Source organism: Pleurodeles waltl, chromosome 11, assembly GCF_031143425.1.
Source record: "Pleurodeles waltl isolate 20211129_DDA chromosome 11, aPleWal1.hap1.20221129, whole genome shotgun sequence".
Lineage (NCBI taxonomy): Eukaryota > Metazoa > Chordata > Amphibia > Caudata > Salamandridae > Pleurodeles > Pleurodeles waltl.
This window is the reverse complement of record NC_090450.1, coordinates 97,032,497-97,057,690: the sequence shown is the minus strand read 5'-3', so window position 1 is coordinate 97,057,690 and position 25,194 is coordinate 97,032,497. Positions and strand designations below refer to the sequence as shown.

Here is a 25,194-nt window from a genome sequence, read left to right as displayed (position 1 = left end):
AATGTGATTCTGCCCTCGGAAGCATTTGGCCAATACCAACCCTCTAGTTGTGCATCACAGCAAATCAGTCACACCAGAGCCTCAATGGTAAGGGCGCAAAGCAATGGGGAGAGGGAACAGCCTTGTCGGGTGCCCCGTTCGATTGGAAATTTGTCAGATAGCATCCCATTGACACCGACTTAGGCCATAGAGTGGGACTATAGGAGAGAGGTCATTGTCTGGGACAGACGTCCAAAGCCCATATGACACTAATGGCATCCAAGTAGTCCCAGTTGACAGTGTCAAAGGCCTTTTCAAAATCATCCAGAAATAGTGCCAGGTCCCCTGTCAAGATACCCATGTGGGCAAGAGCACAGTGTAATCATCGGATATAGTATTGAGTACCACGGTGTGGCATGGAGCTGCACTGATCAGGGTGAATCAAGTCAGGGAGGACCAGGTGGTGTCTGATCGCCAACATTTTAGCATAGATTTTGATGTCTACATTGATGAGGGAGATGGAGGGATAGGATCCATGGTCAAGCAAGGTGGTCTTATGTATGATAACGATAGTTGTTAAATCTGAATCTGCAGGGAAAGACGCCTAGTCAATGGCCTTAGTGTAAAGTCTATGTAGTTAGGGAACTAGTTGGTATCTGAATGTGGAATAAAACTCAAGGGGAAAGCCATCTTGGCCTGGGCCTTCCCGGCTTTTAGGTCACTGATGACGGTGTGGATTTTGTCATCGCATTGGCTCTTCACTCGACCACAGTCAGAGATGGAAGCGGGATGTCATTGAGGAGTGGGTGGATGCGTTCTATATGAGGTCCTGGGTTGCGGGCCTAGAGTCGGCGGTAATAGGCCATAAATGCTGCCGCAATGTCAGGGGCAGTCTGAGACAATGAACCAGAGTCATCAGTCACAGCAGGGATAAAGTTGGACAAGATGTCCCAAGACACAAGTCTGTAGAGAACTGCCCCGTTTATGTCACTGTGCTCATAAATAAATCAGTTGGTCGCCCTCCAGCATTGGCATGCTTTGCATGAAAGTAGGTGTCGGAGGTCACTTCTGTCTATATCTATGTCTAATTGGTGGGTGACTGTCTCAGTGGCTGTTTGGATTGTCCTAGTCTCACTTTCAAGGATGCGGCCTCCAACTCAACTATATCACACTGTCTGTTTTTTTCTTTATGCTTAAGGTAGCTCTTCGCCAGCCCCAGTATTGTTGGTTTGCTAGCCGCTCATAGAATGTCTGAATCTCGTACAGTGCGACACCAGTCCTTCGTCCAGCAGGAGCCAGGCATTGAGGAGCCATATAGGATGACCAGAAGGGTGCTGACCTGCCAACTGAAGGACCTGTAGGGAATTGTCAGAAACACCCAAGGGAAGCATTGATGTGCAACGGTGGCTGGAGCATCAGGAGTGAGAATAAAAATATTGTCAATCCGGGATATCGAAGAGGCCTTTGCATGCAGATTCCATGTCCTCCACGCATTGCAAAGGTCCAGTGAGGTAATCCATCCCATGAGGTAGTTGGTTCGAGCCCACCTGTCCTGCAAGACAGGGACAAGGGCATCTAAGACTGGATCTGCCACTGCATTGATGTTTTGCCCCAGAATTAAGGACCAGAGCGTAGGTCAATCCCAAGTTTGGTTAAGTCACAGAGTGTCTGAGTTTACATGTGTGGGGGAACATAGACGCTAAAGACAGTATACTACCCTCTAAGCCATTTGCCACTCTCTTCCATGACTGTATCTGCTCAGCGTGTCATGGAAGGTCTGGCTACCACAAGGGGGATGTTCCTGTAGAGTAGGATTGCCTTACCACAGGAACCATGAGTGAAGCCCACATGGTAGACTAAGGTGTGCCCAAACCAACCTAGGATGTAGCATTTAATGCCCAAAAGATAAGTCTCCTGCAGTAAAACTGTGGCCCTCATTATGACATTGGTGGTAATGACCGCCTACCGCCGCGGCGACAGCCGGCAAAACACCGTCGCCGCGGCTAGATACCATCTAACTATAATATAGCCGGAATTCTGCCAGAAGGCTGGTGGAATTCTGGCTACGGCTATGGCAGCGGACGGCGGTAAGGTGGCGCTGCTGCCAGCAGCAGCGTCATGCCAGTAGACCGCCTCAGACCGTATCATGATCCATGATATGGCCTGGAGGTGTTCTGCTGGTGGAAGCTGCTGCTTGCAGCAGTGCCGCGTCTCGTCTCCTGCCGGAGGACCCCCTGCAAGGAGGTAAGTCTGGTGCTCTGACAGGGGGGTAGGGGAGTGTTGTGTGTGTGTGGGGTGTGTGTGTGTGTATGTGATTGTGTGTGTGCATGCAGGTATGTGGTGTGTGGAATGTGTGTGCATGAATGGGTGTGAGTGTGCAGGTATGTTGTGTGGTGTGAATGCATGTGTGCTAGAATGTAAGTCAGTGTGTTTTGATGTGTGTGTGAATGAATATATGCATGCGTGGGTGAATGTGGGTATGAGTGTGTGTATGCATGTGTATGTTGATGCATGAATGTGCGTGTGTGTCGGGGGGTCGGGGCGGTGGAGGAGGACTCTGGGGAGGGGGATGGGGTAGGGGGAGACAACTATCAGTGTCAGAGAAGGAATTCCCTGGCACTGATGGTGCCTACCGCCATGGTTTTTGATTGCCATGAAAACCATGGCGGTAGCCGGGTCGTAATCCCGGGGGTGGGAAAGTGACCGCCACCTGGCTGGAGACTGAAGTCTCCAGCCCCACGACTGTTTCCGCCCTGATGGACGGAGTGGTACATGGGTGGCCATGTACATGGTACGGAGTGGTACATGGGCCGCCAATGTCATATTTTGGGGAAAGGCCCCGCCAGCCTGTTGGCAGAACCTTTCTCCAAAATGCCGCCGTCCGCCAGGGACATAATGAGGGCCTATGTCTGGGTGGTGCTGGGGAAAGAAATGTAAGAGCCGCAGTGCGCTTAGTACAGTATAAAAGACCATTAATGTTCTTGGAGAGAAGGGAGTGTTTCGTTATGGGCATGGGCAATCTGTGTCATGTGTAAGAATCAGAAGAAAGGCAGCTCGGGCTGTATTAAGAGCAGGCAGCATCAGGAAGCTAGGCATAAAAGAAAAAACAAAAAGGGAGGAACCATCATGAAGCAATCAAACATAACCAACAAGCTTACTCCCAACTCCCCCCACCTCACACCTCCACCCTAGTAGAATCTGTCATCCTAAAACAATCCCCAATAAACAGTGAGTACTTAACTGCGTCTTCCAGGAAGTAGGAGAACTCCTCCATAAACATAAAGGTTATTGATGGTGTTGGGCATACTTGGTCAAATGCAAGGTCTTATTTACATAGAGAGTTTGTAAGTTCAAGAGGATGGGACTAGAGGTGCTGCATCTCAATGCACGCCGTTGTCCCCCGGGCTCTCGGTGTCACAGGCCGACTGGGTGGGACTTCTTATCCCTGCGAGGAAGCTGCAATCCGGCATAGTCAGAAATTGATGATACCAGGGAGCGAGGCTGGCCTCTCCTGCCCTCCCAGATTTGTGGTGTTGGCAAGAATGCAGTTGAGGTCCTTGCTCCTGCGCATCCAGTGAAGTCATGGCAGGCTGCCTCCAGGGAGTTAAAGAAGTGATAATGGGAGCCATGCACCACTCTAAGTTGGGTGGGGAAGAGTAGCACGTAGGGAACCGACATAGCCCTGAGTTTTTGCTTCACTGCAACAAAGGATCTGCGTTTTGGGACGCCTTCGTGTGGTCGTGAAATATCATGATCGTTGATGATGGGTATGAAAGCATTTCTTGGGTGCGGGCCTCGTGCAAAAACAGGTTGCTGTCTTTGTAGTTGAGGACATGAATAATCAGTGGGCACGGGGGACGCCCCAGGAGGGGGTTGCAGTGCTAGTGAGTGGTGGGCCCGCTCCATCACAAACCACAGCAAGAGGGTGCCCTCCTGCATCCAGGATCGTATCCTGATCTTCAGGAAGGTTGTCAGACTTAGGGTTTTGACCTTTTCAGGGATCCCACCAGGCGGAGGTTGTTCCATCGAGAGCGATTTTCTGATTCTTCCACCCTGGCTTCGAGAGTGCAGACAGTGACCTGTAGTGCAGAGACTTTGGTTTAAATGTCTGCTGAATCATCTTCCGGAGTGGATTGATGTGATTCTATCTCTGTGACTCGTCCTGCCACGTTACAGAGGTCCTGCTGCAACAAGGCCACGTCCACCCCTGATCTCCCTGATTTTGGTTTCCAGGCCTCTTTCGATGCCTGGATGGCTTGAAGAATGTGGAGCACTTCAGGGGAGACTGGGCAAGGCATGTAGGGCTCCCCCCCATGTGAGTGTCTTCTGGTGCTCGGAATTAGAGATGGAAAACTTGTCAATCGTTGGTTGGGAGCTCAAGACGGGTGTTTGTCTTCCCCATCTAAGCAAGCAGATTCCATGTGCCATGGCCACCATGAGTGTGAGCATGAAGGAGAGGCACAAAATGAAAAAGAAGTTTGGTTGCAAATGTATCAGCAATCGTGCAGTTATCCATGTAAAAGGGTCAATGGCCAAGGCTGTAACAAAACCGCCCCAAGTAGGGACAAACGTTAAGCATGTACCAACGATGATAAAGGCTTTTTAAAAGGCAAGCCCATGAATGAGTGATAGTGATGGGTGTGGTTAAAAGCCCACAGATAGATTATAACACTTCAGAGCGCTTGCACGCTCGACCTAAAAAGGCTGTCCGATTATGGAAGAATATAGTTTGCCTTGTCAGTTTCACTTGTCCTGATCATAGATTGAAGTGTGATTATCCATACACACACCTATTTAGATTCTGTGTGTTTGTGTTGCTTTTCAACATCAACCAGATCCCCCACTCAAGGTGATTCAGGAGCGAGTCCTTCATCGCTTAAAGTGTGCACCTTCTACAATAAACTTACAATGCACTACTGCTTCCACTGCATCAAAGACCAGAGCTGTGTGCACATCATCTGCTTTGTTAGTGGTTAAGGAATTTCGAATGCATTGGCAAATGTTTGCTGGTATGACAGGGTCTCGGAGAAGGCTCTTGTGAAGCTTCAATGAACCATCTTTTCTTCACAGCAGGTTTGTGGCCAGTTCAGCCTGCAAGTTATGAGGCCATGGGCAGAAATTGTCAGGTAACCTGTTCAACTTGTTTATTATGATAGACAACTGAGTTCTGTCGACCACTATGACTCAGGGCAGTAAGAGTGAGCTTTCAAAGGCTTCTCCAGTAGGTAGTGTGGGAGTTGGAGGCAATTCTGCACAGTAATGGGATTTCAATTGCAGGGCCCAACTATGGGGTCCTGGCCCGGCTCTATAGTTCTCACTCTCACTGCAGGGATCAAATAGCAATGCAAAGATTATAGGAATGAATGAGGGAGCTGATAATTAGGCTTGGGTGAGCAGTGATTCTGCTCTATAACCTGTAGGTCAGTTTGTTAGGTACCTTGAGCAAAAAAGAGTTCATACTAGCTGTCCATCTCTTAACACACAGGATTATTTTTTGAAGTCTAAGACAGTATCTCACTTCAAACCTTGTGTTACCTGCTCACTAAGATGTTGTTTGGCACAGAGATAGATGGTGTGCTTCAGTCGCATAGTGAACTCCTCAGCCTGTGGGTGTGAGCTCCTGGGAGGCTGCTCTGCCTCTTGGTTCCTGCCACTGGGGAAGAAGAGCACACACGCCTCTGCAGTGGTCACACGTCTTCAGCCGTTGCAGCCTCCATGCTGGTGGGTGGGGGCAATGGGGTCCTTCAGATGGATTAGAGGTAGTGAACAACTACATAATGGAAGGAACCTTACATTTTGTGCTGGTAATCTTTATTCCGCACCCCTCTTCCTCAAAATCCAAACAAAGGGACATAGGAGACATGTAAATCAAAAAGGTGCAGTGTAGTGTAATTTAGATAGTGGAGACTGAATGAGATGTTTGAAGATAGATGCGTAATGGAGATTGGGCTCATGTCAGAACCTGTTTACTTTTTTATGCTTCTCATTTTCTGAACCATCTTGATTCCCCAGACAATTGATCAGAATACTTGGGTTTCCTTAGAATGAGGTGGTACCAGCAAAAGCAGTATTCTTTGTTTTTGCATTCTACATTTCAATGAGCAGGACCATTGTATAGCTTTAAAAAGCTGGTATTGAGTATGATGACCATACTTTCGGGGTCTACACTGACCCTAAAAAGCCTTCCTTTCTCAGCTGTGGGACTGACTGTGTCACTCACGCCAAGCCACTAGTTTAAGTATTACGCCCTTTGGATATACATCAGCCACTATTTGTTTTCACGGTATGATCATTGAGTGGAGCGGATTGCCCCCCTACCAAAGTAGATTTAGGTTCAGAGTATTGCAGAAAATTTAGAAATTAGTAAAACTGAGTGCCCATTCATAGTGACAGCTAGAAACTGCATTTGAATCTTAGAGGGTGTGAGATTCATCAGGGAAGTGTGGGGCACGATGGAGGAGGAGCTTTTCCAGCCATATACATATCTACCTTCTGAGCAAGAAATATATGTGTCAAACATCATAACACTCTTGACCGTAGCATCTCTTACTCGTGCAGCACACTTGGTATCATCCATACCAAAGTCCATGCATTTGGCCATTAGACTGCATGGAGTTACGGGAAAGGAAGAGGAAGGAACAGGGTGGGACTGGGACACAAATGAGGCCATGCCACTGAAATAAGGCAAAATAAAAATGGGGCCTATTAGCGAATCTGATAGCCAAAAAAAGTGGCCCACATTTGCAAATCAGGATAGTTTTGAAACTGTAAACACACACTGTGTAGGTTTTCTTTTGCAAGGTGTGGAAGTTGCATGCATAAGAGCTTGCTGCAGGCAGTGTTTGTATTATTATCAGGAAGGAGAGACACAAAAGGAAAAAGAAGTATGCTTTCAGTCAAATGTATGGGCTAACGTGCAATTTTCCATGTAACAGGGTCGATGGCCAAGGCGGTAACAAAACTGCCCCAAGGAGGAACAAACGTAATGCTTTTACTAATGATAACAAAGGATTTTTGAAAGTCAAGCCCATAAACAAGAGAAGGTGATGGCATTCCGTGGGTGTGTTTAAAAGCCCACATAGATACCAACACGTCGGAAAAGCAACACTTGTGCGCTACTATGCTTGACCTAAAAACGGGGCCTACCCTAAACGCTGGTCACTGCGGATTACCAATGGTTAGTTCACCATGCTCTCCGAGAAGACCACCTCACATAATCATGCATGGATCCTCGGACATGCCCTCTTATACCGCCTTCCCAATCATCTGGAAGATCAATGTTGTATGTGCTACAGCAGAGACATCTCATGCAATTTAGGAGGCCTGGAACCATGCAAGATTTTTGGGATAAAGGTCAAATAAATGTGCAGATTATTAATCTAATTGGAATTTACATTAAAAGTAAATACCAAGAAGTTGAGATATGAATTGGGTTGTCGTGGTCCTACTTTGGACACCCCTGTACTACAGTCATTGTGCAGACCTGCTTTTGGCACAGAATAATTTATTCAGGTCCAAAACAAACAGTAGAACAGGAAACTTGTCTTAATAAAATAATTACAACTAAAAGAGGACTGACTTTGCCTGTAGTACAAAGGTTTATATTTTTGTTACAATGTACACATGTACACATGTACACATTAAGGAACCGGAGTAAACAGTTAAACAGTAAAACCGGACAAACAAGCATATGTATACGATATAAAGTTATTTGCACATACAGTATTCTGTCCAACCTGTGCACAGGTAAACCGAGTTTAAACAAACCATTTTTGAAAAAATATCTACATCGTTAGTAAAACGTGTATACATTAGAAAACAAAAATCAAGTGAATATAAAAAAAAAATCACCAAATGTTGATTAGTCACGAAAAAAACACTGCGTGGGAGCAGCCGAAAACAAAAGGAATGTATTTATAGCTCCCTAATCACTTCAAGCAACATGCTTGATAAATTAATGTTCGTCAAATACTGCTGAGCTGAAAAGCTTCAAATTTTAGTAATATGTACAGACTAAGCAATGGGATTGACACGGTTGGACCTAAAATCGCTTAACAAGTTAAAGCTATTTTGGCGCTACAATTTGCTCTCCAATTCGAAAATTGACAAACATAAATCAATTTAATAAAACTCGTGTTTTTTGCATAAAGCATTGTATTCACAGCCAAAACATCCAATAAGTCAAGAAACACATACCTATAAAAAAATATATATATGTATAAGCAAGGAAGATTGGGCATTCAGGCAACACAAAACAGTACCTTCAAAAATAAGGAGCTGCCTGAGATTAGATGAAGTGGTGTAATAAACGTATTGCCTAAGAGGTTTCAAGTGGAAACAACAGATTTACAACTAGGAGGTAAACTCATAATCCTGGCTCCCCGCTTAACCAAACTGTGTGAACCTGAGTAGTTCATTTTGTCGCTCTGTGTTTCGGGATCATTTAGAAACAGAACAGACAGGACTAACACATTTAAATAAACAAGAAAAAAGAGCTATAGAGGGAGCATCAGGCAGCAGGAGTGGAAGAGGGGAAGTAATAGTACCTCAATAACGTCCGGAGCAGCGGATGGGCACGGAATCTATCTGTGCTTGGTCCCTGCTCCACAGCAAGCCTTAGAGGTGGTGTTTTGGTTGAACTTGCCAGTTAGGGATGTGGCAAAAAAGAGAGATGCTGAAGAGCACAAATGGTAAGCAATTAGCGGGCTCCAAGCTTTTTTTGTAAACAATATTGTCTTGCAAGCATTAGTACATGCTCTTGCAGGCTCGACTCTAAAAACGGCTGCTTCATCATGATGTATGTAATATACATGCATGAGCTTGGGGATGCCTTCATGTTTATATATCATAATGCCGTATTATGTGCACAAGAGTGAAGATGTGAATCTATTCATCCTGGCACTTGTTTTTCTTTTGCCAATGCTGCTTCACATTGACAAATAAGCAATTATTTTCTTTTTTATGATGTGGGACATCATTGGCAAAGAAGCACTGGCAAAGTCAAAAGGTTGTGTAACGTCATTGAAAGGCAAGACCTATTGGCTTTACCAGTGCTTACAGTGTTATGTGGTGCTCGGCACAAAATTAGGACTTTGAACACGACATAAAGACTGATGCTCATTTTCCCTCATGCGGCCTTGCCTACCTGGAAAAATGGAGTAAAGCAAAAACTGCAACTTTATTCACTCTGAGAAGTGTTTGCTGACCGACCTCGCTTCAAAATAAGCTTACCTTGACTTTCTTGCTTGCTGGCCGGTTGACATTCAGATTTGTGTTGACCTGCTCTTAGATAATTAGGTACCCACAAAGGTTTGCTCAATTTCTGTTTACTTGACTGCTACTTGTGTTTTATTGATCTCTGGACATATCAACAACAGCTCACTGTTACTAATTCCCTGATAACTCCTTAACACTGTTCTGACATTTATGTTTCATATTATTTTGTTTCATATCAACCCCCTAGGCTTTGTTCAAGGCTATTAGGTATTTTGATATCAAGTTGAAAACAGTAATGAGCTTTAGAGTACAAAGGTGGAGTGACTATTTGAATTGTGAGAGTTGTTGTGGGAAAGGAGGTCTATGCAATATGGAGTAAAACTGTGACTATTTATCTCCATGAGATCTGTGTATTCTATACATCTGATAGAGACATCTAGCTGCAGATTCTTTACCTTAGAATTATCCCAGGATTCAGACTGGATCCAGAAGGCTGCTAGATGTACAGCACAGGATCTTACGCCATAGTTAAGTACAAGATGTGAAATATGAAAACCTTATATTAATGTTCTCTAGTTTACCACCTATATTCACAAATTTTTATTTTGACAATTTAGATTACTTGGTTAAGCCATAAGCAATCTACGCAAAGGGCTTGTTGCTGAATTCAGAATATTGTCTAGAAGTAGGAATTGATCAGCATTGTGAGTTCACCCATGGGGTTCACTGTTGTTTCCTTCACAAATTGCAAGTAGGGAAACATGCAAAAATTAGAAATTTTGACCATCCCCTTAAAAACTGCAAAACCTATGATGGAAAAAGATATTCCACTCTAACGGTTTCTCTAGGCTTGGGAATATGATCATCCTAGCATATCAAACCTATCACTGTTAAAAGTTTTTTTTAAAAACCCTCACAATTTTTCTGCATAGCACTTTTTAAACTTTTTTTGCCAAAAAAATATTTTCCCATACTTTGGCTATTTTCTCAGGCCACTGCATGGCAAATCACAAACCAGGAGTATTTTTACACTCCCTGTAGGAAGTTGACCTGGTGTGTGGTGGAGACCAATGGTGTTTGCACGTTACACCAGGTTGAGGCAACCCGTATTAGTTAGTGAACAGTGTCTTGGAAGCCAGGGCTCTGTAGTGGTAGCTGTGGTGAGCAGTCAAGACTTATCTAGGAGGAGTGTAAAGCACCTCCAATACCACTGTAGTCACACAGTAACTTATCTCACATTTAAGGAACCAAACAGTGTTGCAAAAATAAAGGTACTCTAGTACAGTAGCACTGAACTAAATTACTTATAGGCAGACCCTCAACTGGAGGTAAGTATACACTAAATATACACAGTAAGTACTAGGAATTAGCATAGAAAAACAACAAGCGTGTAGCATAGAAAAACAACAAGCATTGGTAAGAAATAGCAGAAAAAAGCTAGGGCCCTACGGGTGTGTGTAAAGCCATATATTAAAAATAGTGGAATGGGAAGTTAGGTCCTCCACCCAAGGATTTGGAATAGTTAGAAGGAATCTGGGAGAACTTGGAACTCTAAGAGGTGAGTAGCTAGAGGAACCCCCAGTGACCAGGAGAGCAGAAGTAAGTTACCTGGTCTTCCCAGACACTAACAAGGGTACTTGTTAAAGGAAACTTGCAAGAATAGGACCAGTCCGGTGGAACCCAATGGTGGATTCCAGATGAAGAGGGCCTGCAAGAGAAGGGGACAGAGTCCAGTCCATGCAGGAGTGTCCAGGTGGGGCTGGGCCACTGCCCACCCTTCAGTGGAATAATATTGGTGTCAATGGTGGAAGATGAAGGTCAGCTGTAGAGGCCAGGAGCTGCAGAGGAGTTCCTGAAGTCATACAGAAGCTGTCTCATGCCGATCACTGGGTCGCAGATGGATCAGTGGTCAGGAGGACCACCAACAAGCCTTAGCAAACTGAAATCCGGGCAGAAGAGAATTTGCAGAGCTGATAAAGACCAGCAAGATCCAGGGGACTGGACACCTCAGCAGTCAGGAGTGTCAGCAGAAGCAATCGTAACCCCTACCAGCAACCCACTGGCACAATGCACAATAAGTTGCAGTGAGGCCCAATCTGCACACCTGGTGAGGAGTCCCACATCGCTGGAGCAGCAGAGAGGAGACTGCTCTTGCAAGGATGAGATGCTGGAGCCTGGGGATATTTAGAGCCTGAAGATCCCTCAGAGAAGGAGTCAACAAGCCTTGTTTGCTCTGACAGTAGCGGTGCAAAGGGATTCTGTCCTGGAGGAAGAGGCAAGGGCTCACTGTCTCCCAAGTTGGACAGAAGACAAAGAGGACATAGCGGACCCCTCAGAAACACCACCTGTGTTGAAGAATCTTCACAGATCCAGAGTCCAGAAGATCTCAGCATCCGGACATCATTGCCTTAGGTGCCTGCAGGTGCAGGGAGTGACTCCTTCACTCCCAGGGAGATTCCTTCTTGCTTCTTTGGTGCAGATGAAGTCTTGCCGACCCCAAAGGATGCACAGCTGTGGAAATGTTGCAGTTACTGGAAGGAGCCAGAGAAACAATGTTGCAAGGTGAGGTCGACTCAGGAGTTGCAGGCTTGTTTGTTTCCTGTGAAGTCCAGCATCAGGACCGGTGGCCACCAGCAGAAGAGGTCAAGCAGAGGAGTCCTGGTTGAGTCTCGCATGCCGAATCTGGGGACCTACCCACACAGGAGTCCTTAAATAGCCCTAACAATGGGCTTGGTCACTCAGTCAGGTGACCACCTATCAGAGGGGATCACTGACATCAGACACCTACCCTCCACCTGGAGGAGCCCTGGTCACCACCCCTGTGGTCACTCCCCTTTCCCTTGTGTAGTTTCATGCTAGAGCAGGGACTCGGGTCCCTGGACTGGTTCAAACCAGATTATGTAAGGAGGGCACCAAATGTGCCCTTCAAACAATTCTGGTGGAATGGGGAGGCCACCCCTCCCGAGCCCAGTGCACCTATTTCCAAGGGAGAGTGTGCTGCATCCCCTCTCCCACAGGAAATCCTTTGTTCTGCCTTCCCCTGCGTGAGCTGGTCAAGCAGCATTAGGGCAGAAACCTGTCTGAGGGACTGCAACAGCGTGGGCTGCTCTCAAACCCTGGAAGACTAGTAGGAGCTATACTGTGAGGTCCTCTAAGGAGCCCCCAGAGTACATGGAATCATGCCACCAGTACTTGCATTGGTATTGGGGGTATGAGTCGAACATGTCTTTTGTGGAAAACAGTTATAAAGACTTAAGCTCAACCTGATCAAAGGTCAAAAAAGGGTGAAGGGTTCTAAGGAAAAAGCCTTAGAAATGAAGTAATAAACATTAGTGCTCTCCTCAGCCATCCTTGGATTTAGCCCACAAGGCAATCTCTGACGTGTTTGGGCCTACTATGCACATGGGGTATATCTGTTTGGAATGCAAGTAGGAGTAAAGTGTGTGGGAACATTTGACAGATTTTGCTTTTCAGCTACCAATGACAATCTTTCTCTCCTTTTAAAAAACATTGCTCTTTTAGAGCTCGCTTGGAACCATAGATGACAAGTACAGCTCAGTACCTGTAGTAGGACAGCTTTATACTTCCTATCAGGATAAATATCAGATGAGTTTTTTCCTTAATTTTAATCTCTGTTGTGGGACCTTGTTCCAGAATTTGGGGCTCATTTTCACATGGATTTTTGTACCTGCCTCTGCTGAGAAAACTGCCTCCTGGATGTTTTGCTGAGATGTGCACTGTGAAACTACTAAGGGACTGGATAGAGAGAGTGGTGCCCATCAAACATAATCCCTAAACAGATGACCTGGTGATGAAACCAAGTTCTAACAATCTGTGAGATTTGATTTGAAGTCAGGGGAATCCCACTGACTTGGAAAATTCCATTCTGACATGTGAAGTGCTGAGAAGAACAGAATGTGCCTCCGTCATTGTAGAGTGATCCCTAAACCTCCTTGCTCAGAGGGCAGAGTGCTGTAGTGCTCCCTCAGAAAACTACATGGAAAGAGTGCTACAACTTTGAAAACTCTCTGAAGTTTTCTATAATGTCTCAATTATGGGCGAAGTGTGCATTCATTCAGGACAGCTGACTGATACCTTTCCCATCTGGCCTATGTGATACATCCCTGTGGCCTCGTTGATGGATAGCTGCTTCCCTTTCAAAGTGGAATCATAATGCACTCCTGCCCCCTGTGTAATATTTTGAAAAATTAACTGTTTTTTCTGTTCATTAAGAATCACCTTATCTGATTTTGCATCCATTTTCTGTCAATTTAGCTTCTGGTATAACATTTTAACCTTGACCCGATTTTAAAATTGCCTATCTTCTTGTTGTAGTTAAACCTTGTCTGAGGTCTTGTTCCAAATTTCTAGGACAGGATCTCACAAACAAGCTGACATCTCTGCCCAGAAAGAAGTTTGTATATAGCACGTTTAGCAGAACAGATAAAGGATGACAATTGAATTGACGGAGCCACATATTTGAAACTAGCTGTCAAATAGCTTTGTCTTATTTGTAGGCATCACATTTATTTCTGCTATCTGTCAATCGTTTCTAGATGTTGATGAATGTGATGTGATGAACGGAGGCTGCCAGCAAACCTGTGTCAATACAAAAGGATCATTTGCCTGTGAATGTGACATTGGATACAGACTTCATGCTGATGGACGTACCTGCATAAGTAAGTATGTTTCTAGAAGCCAATGGCCAATCTGAGATGGAGATGCCAAACTGTGTGAAGGGAAAACAACTCATAAAAAAGTTTTTAAAAAACTCAAAAACTTCAATATGATCTTGCACTATGTCAGTTGGAAACCCATGTGTGCATACAGCAGAAGCTAGAGGGTAAGGCAGCTTATAATTGACAAAGTCATTGCCTACAAGATTGGAACACTATAGATGTACATAACACACCCTGGGGCTACTGATCAAACATTTACCCACAGATGACTCACTCGGCATAAGCACGCATATTTGTGCAAGGAGTTTAGGTGCAGATACCCCTACTGCTGCCTACTAACTACTGGCTGTCTCTAACAAACAGCGACATGCCCTCTAATAATAGCACAGCCTACTGGGTGTTTGGACAAAATATCAACTTAAACATATAATGAGAAGAAATATCGGACATTAAATATTGTGACGCACAAATATAATGATGCACAAATATCGTTGGCAACAATATCATTTTTTACGGTAACATTCTTTTAAATAATATCAATGGTTCTATTATTCTTTTTAATAATATGGTGATCAAAAATATAGGGGGTCATTCCAAGTTTGGCGGGCGGCGGTTGCCGCCGGCCAAACTTCCCCCGTCAAAAGACCGCTCCGCGGTCAGAAGACCGCGGGGCCATTTCGACTTTCCCACTGGGCCGGCGGGCGCCCGCCAAGGGAGCGCCCGCCGGCACAGCGGGAAAGGCCCTGCAACACAGGAGCCGGATCCGAATGGTGTTGCAGTTGCACCCGTTGCGATTTTCACTGTCTGCTAAGCAGACAGTGAAAATCATGCTGGGGCCCTGTTAGGGGGCCCCACGACACCCGTTCCCGCCATCCTGTTCCTGGCGGTAAAAACCGCCAGAAACAGGATGGCGGGAAGGGGGTCAGAATCTCCATGGTGGCGCTGCAAGCAGCGCCGCCATGGAGATTCAGCCCAGCCAGGGGTAATCCGGCGGGAAACCGCCGGATCCCCTTTTCTGACTGCGGCTTTACCGCCGCGGTCAGAATGGGCAGGAAAGCACCGCCAGCCTGTTAGTGGTGCTTTCCGTCGGTCACGGCCCTGGCGGTTTTTACCGCCAGGGTCGGAATGACCCCCATAGTGTTTAATCAGTTGAATGGTTCATAGTTAATCTATTAATGTCATGTGTTATTATTGCTTATATAAATGTTATCTTGTTTTTTAAAGATAACGACATTTAAAGTGATTTTGTATTTTTTTTTTATTTTTAGTAGCAATTTATAGTGTCATAGTGGGTTGTTGGGTTTGTAGGGGGCTAGGATGGGGAGTTAATTAGGTAATAATTATTTATGATTTTTTTAATACATTCTATTTGATGATATCATTGATATTTATTAGGTAAATTATATAATACTGGTTTATTTTTGTTACATGTTATGTGCAGGCTGTTAACGTTTGTATGGTTATAAAACTGGAAGATAATTAATCATTAACAATTAATGTTTAATTAATTATTCAATTGTTTCTTTAATAATGTAATGCATGGAATACTCTAATATCCAAAAAGGGCTTAGGAGCATGGGGGGAAGCCCTAGTAGTCAAGAAGTTAATCAAACTTCCACCATGACTCTGCTCTTTTACCAAACCCTGCATTACAGGCTCATTGTTTTACTGATTTTTTGTTTTAATTTTCATTATACATTTACAGACTACATTGGTCATCTCCTTTCTTCCAAAATCAAGACCAGGGCGTTGGAGGGTGGGGTTTGATCTTTTGCTACTAAGGTGTGAATGTTATGGAAATCTCACGCTGATGGGCACAGTCTGAAAAGCACACTGCTCCGAACCAGAAAAGGTTAAATCATATTTTTCTAGGGACATGTTCATAGAACTCATGCTATTTATTTCACAGTACTTTGATGTCTTATGCATAGGGACATTGGAAGAAAGCAGCAGTGAAGTATGAAATTATGCTGCAAGAAAGAGCAAAAATATCACTTTATCTGGTCCTCCACCCGTTGCACTGTAATGATGCCATTTTGGCAGACAAATACACAATACTATTGACTGGACACATCGATCACCCCATTAGTGCCGGTTCCCCAGCTGCATGCAGTAATCAGCAACTGAAAGGTAACTAGTTAGCATTTGCAAAGTGTCTGCCGCCGCACGGTTCCATGTTTAGCCCTTCTTTAAACTACTTTTATCCATATGAGCTCAAAAAGAAATGCTTCATTGAAATTATGATGGATTATGTGACAAGCAGAAAACACCTGGGCTTCCAGTTAAATAACTTGCATGGTATCTGTTAAATAATTGTGTACGTGACAGATGATGAAATGTGACTAACGAGGGACAGAAATGCATACATGAACATGTTTTACCATTTGAATTTCATCCTGATGACAACATTCTATCCCATTTCCGTTATCTGCAAAATCATCGTTACCTTAACTCCAAATTGAAGTCAGACATGAACTGCCAGGTCACGTCTACCTTTGCACAGAAACATTAACAGCTCCAGGATAAATAAAGTGGTACAAACAGTGACTCCCAGTGACTAGCAAGCACACGGACAAGAATATAAATTGATTCAAAATTTGTTAGAAAATAATTTGGACAGGAAAGGTTAAAGCTTAGAAACGGAACTCAAATGACAGAATTGCGCTAAAAACCTCAAACATTGTCAATACTCCGAAGGTCAAGACATTTTATAAGTGAGTGATTCTTACTTGGTTGACAAGTTTGTGTTTTTTATTGCATAGTTGAATGGGTGAATGTGAAAATAGGCCAATGCTGGGTTGATGCGTGAGTAGAGATAAGGATGAATGCATATGTGACTCAGTGTGGATAGGTAGAGAATGAACTCATTGATAGATGAATTGTTTAATCAGTATATGCATAGACACGTCTAGGTGAACTCTTGAGTGCATGAAATGACTGGGTGTGCGCATTTTTGAACGCAAACAGGTTATACCAATATTGCAAGCTTAAGTCTCAGACAGTGGAAATATTCATGCTATAAAAATCCCGAAACTACCAATATTATGTCTGTGCACGTTTTACACTGATATGGCACAGTTGTACCAAGTACCCCCACTATATAACTAACAAATTACAAACAGCATGTGGTTGCAAGAGTCAAATCAAATTTGCACCATCATTCATTTATATTGAATGCATGTTCAGCTTTGCACCCAGAACATTTGTCAGATGGGCCAGGTTTGCATCATAACACAGGAGTTTAGATGCATAGATGCATTTGCCCATCAGGTGTGCCATGTGTGCCTACCAAAGAGGTGTTGCTGTCAACAGGTGGGGTTGCTGACTAAATGCATGTCTGAGTTATAATTTCAATCCACAAGCTCACTGCAGTTGTACAACATAATATTGATCACACATATATTGTGGTACAATAATAGTGTTGCAATTAGAACCAAAATATCAATTTCACATAAATATAATATAAAAATACAAAATTGTTGAGTACAAGATATCGTGGTACAAAATAATGATTTTTGTTTAGTAAGTAAGGGCCAGGTTTATCAAGAGGCTATGCTGCTCTTGTGTCAATGCGGGTGTCACAAGGGCAACACAAATCCCTAAGTCAGGAATACAAAGCAAATCAATGCCACCTTGCAAGGCTCTGTGTTGCTTAGTAAATCTGGAGTAATGTATGGCAGAGCAATTTGCTGCCTTGTGTTACTGTGTTCCAGGGACGCATTTCCAGTAGTGGAGCAACGGTGTTCCCATGCATCCACCCATGATCCGTTCCCAGATTTAACATTAGTGTAGACCTGGAAATGCAGCAAAATGCAATGCCCCCCAGGGAAGGTGTATTAAGGCAAAATATGTTTATTTTGCCTTGATTTTTCGTCTTCCTGTGTCTGCAGCACACATAGATAGAGGAATTTCCTCTGAGGATTGTTTTTGTTAAGGAAGGTGTTCCTTCCTGTATTTAAATAATCCTGCCATTGCACCATAGTGAAAATGCATGAACATCTGAAAAAGTCACCCCTATGTGTATTTGACTGTAATTAACATTATTATAATTTTGGAAACATTAATTATATGTAAAATATGTATAATACAAAAATATAACATAATCACATTTATTAATATTGTGCTAAGATTGTGTGGAGTGGGCACCTTTACTAGTCTAGTTCCAATCTAATAAACGTTGTAAAAATTGCTTACATGGGGGACAGTGTAAGATGAGCTATTATAACTCCAATCCAACAAATTTTAACATAAGTGTATTCATGGGAGAGATAACTTTCTATAGGCAGATGGGGTAAGATTTACTGTTCTAACTTCAGTCTAACAAACATAACAAGAAGTGCAAACATTGGTCACCAAGGGGGTAGATTTAAAATTAGAATCCACATTTTATTTTGAAAAAAATGCATACATTGGGAAGAGGTCACATTTATTTTTTAACTCAGGTCCAAACGATTTAAAAAAAATTCACATGTTGAACTGGGCAGATTCAAGATGTAAACAGAGTAACTATTCAACAACCCCTGTACATGTCATGTCATCATGGTATACCATTAGCCTGCACAGTGAAAAAAAGAAAGGTTGCTAGATGGGCCAGGAACTCGCCACAGCAAGGCACGGTGTTGAACAACAACAAGCAGAGCTTGCCTGGATGAATAAACGTTATAAAAGGCTAGTCTGGAAAGCAAAGTAAAAAGCAAATAAGTAGGCTTGGATCTTTTTAAACGAGGCTGCCAGCCAGATTGGATAAAAGTCGACTATTCTGGGGATGGGTGAATTTCCATGCAGCCTAATCGCATAAGGCAAAATCAACTAGACAGCACCACATGGGAGAATTCTGTCACCAGTCTATATAAAACCAAGGCGGAGATACCTCACATTTAAACCTTAATAACCTTTTTCCACACAAGAGATCCACACCAAATGTCTGTAGTTTTCCCCAACATTCCGTGGATTCTAAAGGTACTAAGGGTTTGTATGTTCCTTAGAGGGCACCGAGATTTAGACACAATATAGCTCGATGGGAAAAAATAGTTGTGTAAGAACACATATGTTTTATTTTTCTAAAAATGGCATAAATGAAAGGTTTGCTGTGCTAGGATGACCATCTTCCCAGCTTTCAGGAACCAACAGTGTGTTTTACCACCGTTTTTGCAATTTTCTAGCAGCTAGTCCATTATTTGTGTTTACAACCTACTTGCAGTTTGTGTTGGATGCAGGTGGTAAGCCCATGGGTAAACACAGAAACCTATACATTTCTAAAAATAATAGGCAAAATTATGAGCTCAGCAATGGGTCATTTGTGTAGATCCCTCCATGTTTTGTTTGTTTTGGGGCAAAAAGACAAATTAGTTTCTTTTGGATGCAAATATCTGGGGCCATACTATATATACGGTGCATTTTCCCTGTTTGCATCATGGTTTACATTTCACAAGGTGCGCCTGGCACTAACAGGGGAAGTGTGCCGTAATATGCAAAATGCGAGCTTCCAGGGTAGCACATTCAAGTGAAATGCAGAGTGGCTGCCTTGAAGATGCTTTGTGCTTCACAGTGAAGGTGGCAATGGTCCTGCAATTTAAAGACAGGAGGGCGATCCCTTTGTAGGTGGGTGCAGTGAGTGATGGCACCCACCTGCAGGGTGTTGTCTGCGGGGTCCATGTGACCCCCATCTCCCCCCAAAAGGATCGTTTTTAGGAGGCACATTGAAAGTGCACCATCTTTTTGTTGCGCACCATCATTGCACCACCTAAAAGCACTTTTGCCTCAGCGCCCATGTGGAAAGTACAGGCTGGGTGCAGAGGCAAAGTGATTTCCTCATTTACATGGTGCCACACTCCCATACAAATGAGAGAATACTCTCTCATGATAGCACTACATTAGTACCAGTGCTATCAGCATTACAGAAGGGGACGCACAAGCTTCATCGGCTGCTTCTGTAATACCATTGTACCTCGGGTGCAAAAAGTAGGCACACATGCACAATGTGTCCCCGGGACACAATTTATAATATGGCCTCTGGAGTCTAGTGGGCTTTCCACCCCCCAAAGACACCCAAGGAGGCAGATTTGGGCCAGAAAGCATTTATTAATCCTTCTGGATTGTGTAAGTGGATTGACAGACGGAAAGACACAACATGCTTTTCAGCATCTGACATTTTCCAAATCTGTGGCTAGAGGATGCTCCCATGCCTACCCATGGTTAAGAGCACCGAACCTTATCACTGGAAAGGAATATATATAGAAACGATTATTTAGGTGACTCACAACGATGACAGTGACTACTGAGTACTTACTTTGAAACACTGACAGAATAGGGATCTTTAGTCCGGAAGAAGCCTGTGACACAATAGGGTGTTATAGTGTTATACCAGCAACCAAAACATGTTGACATTATAAAGGTAGGGGGATAAGTGTCTGGGCATAATCAACATTACTATGATCTTATTTATGTTGGAAGAAGCACATCAATAAATCAAACAGATTGTGTGTCCTTTCTAGCAAGTTTTAACTCCTTCCAATCCCTATCTGTTTATACAGATAACTATGTTCTACTTTACTTTACTTATTATGATGGTGTTGTTTCACAACCTATGATGAAGCATGCCACTATGAGTAGGTGAGGGCGTTATGCTAAAAAGACCGAGGAGCACATTAGGAGCTGAAAAACTATTGTTGTTTCATCAATATTGTTATGTTTTTTGGTTAGCAATGGGAGAGGGGATTGATGATTTTTTCTCTGCTCTTCCTTGTGTAGTTTGATGGCAGAGTAGGCTGGGTCCTTTTGTTTGTTTTGACTCCTTTTAAAATTCCTGGTGTCTAGTGAGCTTTCTGCCACTCCTGAAAGCAATTGTAGGCAAACCACCTGAGGGGCAAAAAGACCAGTTTAACCCTTTTGTGGTAATGGTATGGCCCAATGCCATGGTGAGATGCCTGCACCCCATGCTTTTATCCCAAATGCAAAATCCCTGATGTGTAGAGGGCTTTCTTCCTTCCTGGGGACAGATATGGGCAACCTCTCTCTGATAAATTGTGTTGTTCATTGAGAGGGTGTGTGAACAGCCGCACTCCCAGTCATGGTGAACCCGTGAAGTCACTAAATTAACCTGTTCTTAACCATCTGGCAGCTTCCCACAAAAGCAGTCAGGTTTAACTTAGAGGCAATGTGTCATGTATTTATGCAGCAGATAAACAGTAATACAGTGAAAACACAACACAATAAAAATCCCAAACCGATTGAGAAATCTAGATTGAATTTTAGTATGTTATTTAACCCCTTCGCTGCCAGGCCTTTTCCCCTCAGGTACTTGGCCTTTTTTTGGCTATTTGGGGCAGTTCGCTCTTAGGCCCTCATAACTTTGTCCTCATAAGCTACCCACGACAAATTTGTGTCCTTTTTTCCAACATCCTTGGGATTATAAAGGTACACAGAATTTGTGGGTACCCCTGAAGGAGACCAAGAATTGAGCCAAAATACAGCAACAATTATTTTTTTTTAAATGGGAAAAAAGGGCTGCAGAAGAAGGATTGTGTTTTTCCCCCTGAAAATGGCACCAACAAATGGTTTGTGGTGCAAAAATCACCAGCTTCCCAGCTTTCAGGTAGAGGCAGACTTGAATCAGGAAACCATATTTTTCAGCACAATTTTGGCATTTTACTGGAACATACACCATTTTTACTATTTTTGTGCTTTCAGCCTCCTTCCAGTTAGTGACAGAAATGGGTATGAAATCAGTGCTGGATCCTAGAAGGCTGAACATTTCTGAAAAGAAGACAAAGTTCTGACTTCAACAGGGGGTCATTTGTGTAGATCCTACAAGGGTTTCTTGCATAAAATAACAGCTGCAATAAAGAAATATTGAAATTGAGGTAATAAAACAGCCATTTTTCTCCACGTTTTCTGTAACTTTTTCCTGAGATGTCCGATTTTTTAAAGCAATATACCGTTACATCTGCCGGCCTCTTCTGGTTGCGGAGATATGTAGAGCTTGTAGGTTCATCAAGAACCCTAGGTACCCAGAGCCAATAAATGAGCTGCACCTTGCAATGGGTTTTCATTCTATCCCAGGTATACAGCAATTCATTTGTTGAAATATAAAGAGTGAAAAATAAGTATCAAGAAAACCTTTGTATTTCCAAAATGGGCACAAGATTAGGTGTTGAGAAGCAGTGGTTATTTGCACATCTCTGAATTTCGGGGTGCTCATATTAGCATGTGAATTACAGGGCATTTCTCAAAAAGACGTCTTTATTACACACTGCCTTACATTTGGAAGGAAAAACTGCAGAGAAAGATAAGGGCAATAACACTTGTTTTGCTATTCTGTGTTCCCCCAGGTCTCCCGATAAAAATGGTACCTCACTTGCGTGGTTAGGCCTAATGCTCGCGACAGGAAACGCAACATGGACACATCACATTTTTACATTGAAATCTGACGTGTTTTTCGCAAAGTCCCTAGCTGTAGATTTTATCCTCAAGCTCAGCCGACACCTAGGGAAACCTACCAAACCTGTGCATTTTTTAAAAATAGACACCTAGGGGAATCCAGGATAGGGTGACTTGTGGGGCTCTCACCAGGTTCTGTTACCCAGAATCCTTTGCAAACCTCAAAATTTGGCCCAAAAAACACCTTTTCCTCACATTTCGGTGGCAGAAAGTTCTGGAATGTGAGAGGAGCCACAATTTCCTTCCACCCAACTTTCCCCCAAGTCTCCCAATAAAAATGGTATCTCACTTGTGTGGGTAGGCCTAGTGCTCACGACAGGACATGCCCCAAAACACAACATGGACACATCACATTTTCCTAAAGAAAACAAAGCTGCTTTTTGCAAAGTGCCTAGCTGTGGATTTTGGCCTCTAGTTCAGCCGGCACCTAGGGAAACCTACCAAACCTGTGCATTTTTTAAAACTAGACACCTAGGGGAATCAAAGATGGGGGGACTTGTGGGGCTCTCACCAGGTTATGTTACCCAGAATCCTTTGCAAACCTCAAAATTTGGCCAAAAAAACACTTTTTCCTCACATTTCAGTGACAGAAAGTTCTGGAATGTGAGAGGAGCCAGAAATTTCCTTCCACCCAGCATTTCCTCAAGTCTCCCGATAAAAATGGTACCTCACTTGTGTGGGTAGGCCTAGTGCTCGCGAAAGGAAACACTATGTCGACACATCAAAATTATCAAATACAAAACTATACGTTATTTTTTTGGGAGGGGACACCTGCGTTTTTGGTTCTGGGCTCAGCAGCCCTACAGGGAAACCTACCAAACCCAGACATTTCTGAAAACTAGACACCCGAGGGAGGCCAGGGAGGTGTGACTTGCGTGGATCCCACAGTGTTTTCTTACCCAGAATCCTCAGCAAACCTCAAATTTAGCTAAAAAATCACATTTTGCGCACATTTTTGTGTGGAATCACTTAATCGGGACAAATTTCCTACCACCCAACGTTCCCCTCAGTCTCCCGGTAAAAATGATACCTCACTTGTGTAGGTGGGCTAAGTGCCTGTGACAGGGAAGAGCCAAAAACATGTCAAAATTGAGGGGGAACCAAAGTGGGACCAAAAGGGCAGTTTTCAAAAAAACATTTTTAGGCTGACAATGGGGCAGAATGTTTATCGGTATGTTTTAGTGTGCGGGGGAAGAGCTGAAAGACTGTTACCCGCTTCAGTTGTGGTGGGGCCATAACCATGCCCATACTGGTTGGTAGCCACCACCACACAATTTTTTTATTTTATTCCCTGGCATCTAGTAGACTTTCTGCCCTCCCTGAGGCGTGGATCGGGGGTAATTTCCCCGTCTCCCCACTGGTAGGCAGAACAACTTTGGCCCCATTTATTTTGGGTGGGCCGATGGCCATACCCCCACCCTCTTATTTTGAAAAAAAAATCTTACCTGGTCTATGGTGTGCTTTCTGCCCCCCTTGGGGGAAGATGGGCCTTCCAAAAATAGACCGATCTGCCCCCAAGGGGGGAAGATATGGCCAACAGTAATGTGTCCCCATGGGGAGCAACCCTTGCCTAATAAAAATAAGCCGATCTACTCCCAAGGGGGGCAGAAAAGAGTAATTGTGCCCACCGGGGAGTGACCCTTGCCTAAAAGGTCGCTCCCCACATATATAAAACAAATAAATAAAAAATAAACAATTTGCCCTGGTGTCGCGGAGTTTCTGCCCCCCCAGTTTCGGCCTAATTATAATAGGGGGGCAGAAATGGCCTAAAAATAATTTCCCCCTGGGGAGCAGCCCTTGCCCAAGGGGACACTCCCCTTATGCATACAAATAAAAAATAAAAAAATTCCCTGGTGTCTAGTGGGCATTTCTGCTGTCCGGTCGCATCGCGATCTTGCAACAGAAATGCTGAGAAAGACATCAAAGGAAAGGAAAAGCCTTTTCCTTTCCTTTGATGCCTTTCTCAGCCCCACCAAGTGATTGGAGGAGAAAAGCAAAAGCAGGCCAGGTGATTACGCGCTGACGTTCACGCTGGGCTGGTGTCAGCATCAGTAGGAGACGTTGTTGAAGTAATCACTGGGGCTTGAGAAGACTTGTGCTGCGATGGGTCAGCTCAGAAGATGAAATCTGGCAATCTCAGTGATTCCCGGTGCCGAGCTGTGTCATGCACCATCAAGATGCATGGAGTTGCATCGAAGACGCCGGTTATGACCCTGTGGCTTGAACAAGGGGTCAGCAGACCAACCCTTGGAGATTTCTTGGGTCCATAGTGGCAACTGGATTAAGTAGGGTACCTCACAGCACCAGAAGAGGCCTGGTGCAGCAGGAAAGGCCTTGTGCCGCAAAGCAGTCATTGGCCAGAGAACAGAGCTATGGGAGCAGGGCAGACTTCACATCTGAGCAGTCCTTTTTCTTGGCAAAGTCCACAGGTTCAGAAGTGGTCTGAAGAGTTGATTCTGAGGGTTCACTACTTATATCTGTTGCCAGCATTGAAGTGGGAGAAGCTACTGGAGTCTTCCCCTCCCAGAGGTGTCTGGAATTTCCCGCCTCCCTGGCCTGGTGCCAGTCTGTCTGTAGGTACAATAGGCTACTGTGAAGTCCTGTGCGCATGAGCTGAGCCTGTGCCCTTGAAGTGAAAGTGTGGTAGTTGATAGCTCCTCTCTGCTATCAATTCAGAGGTGGCCCATCCTGTCAGCACCCAGACCTCCATTGTGATGCTGTCTGGGAGGAATGCACAACCATCACCTGCCAACTACACCTAGTCATGTGACTTAGAAACAGTCTGCAGGCACCAAATGGCTGAGACAAGAAAATGGCAACTTTATAAAATTGGCATTTCAGAATTTTGACTTCAAATCCAACTTTACCATTAAAGAGGGAT

The 25,194-nt window shown here is 44.0% G+C and overlaps 1 protein-coding gene across 1 annotated transcript in view; it reads left to right on the top strand.

Annotated features, from left to right (window-relative positions):
• The window catches only part of LOC138265069 (multiple epidermal growth factor-like domains protein 6), a 768,694-nt gene that overhangs the window by 356,900 nt on the left and 386,600 nt on the right, over positions 1–25,194 (top strand). Inside the window, exon 6 of the mRNA XM_069212617.1 lies at positions 13,752–13,874. Within this exon, the coding sequence (XP_069068718.1) occupies positions 13,752–13,874 (123 nt within the window). The remainder of the gene's footprint in view (positions 1–13,751; positions 13,875–25,194) is intronic.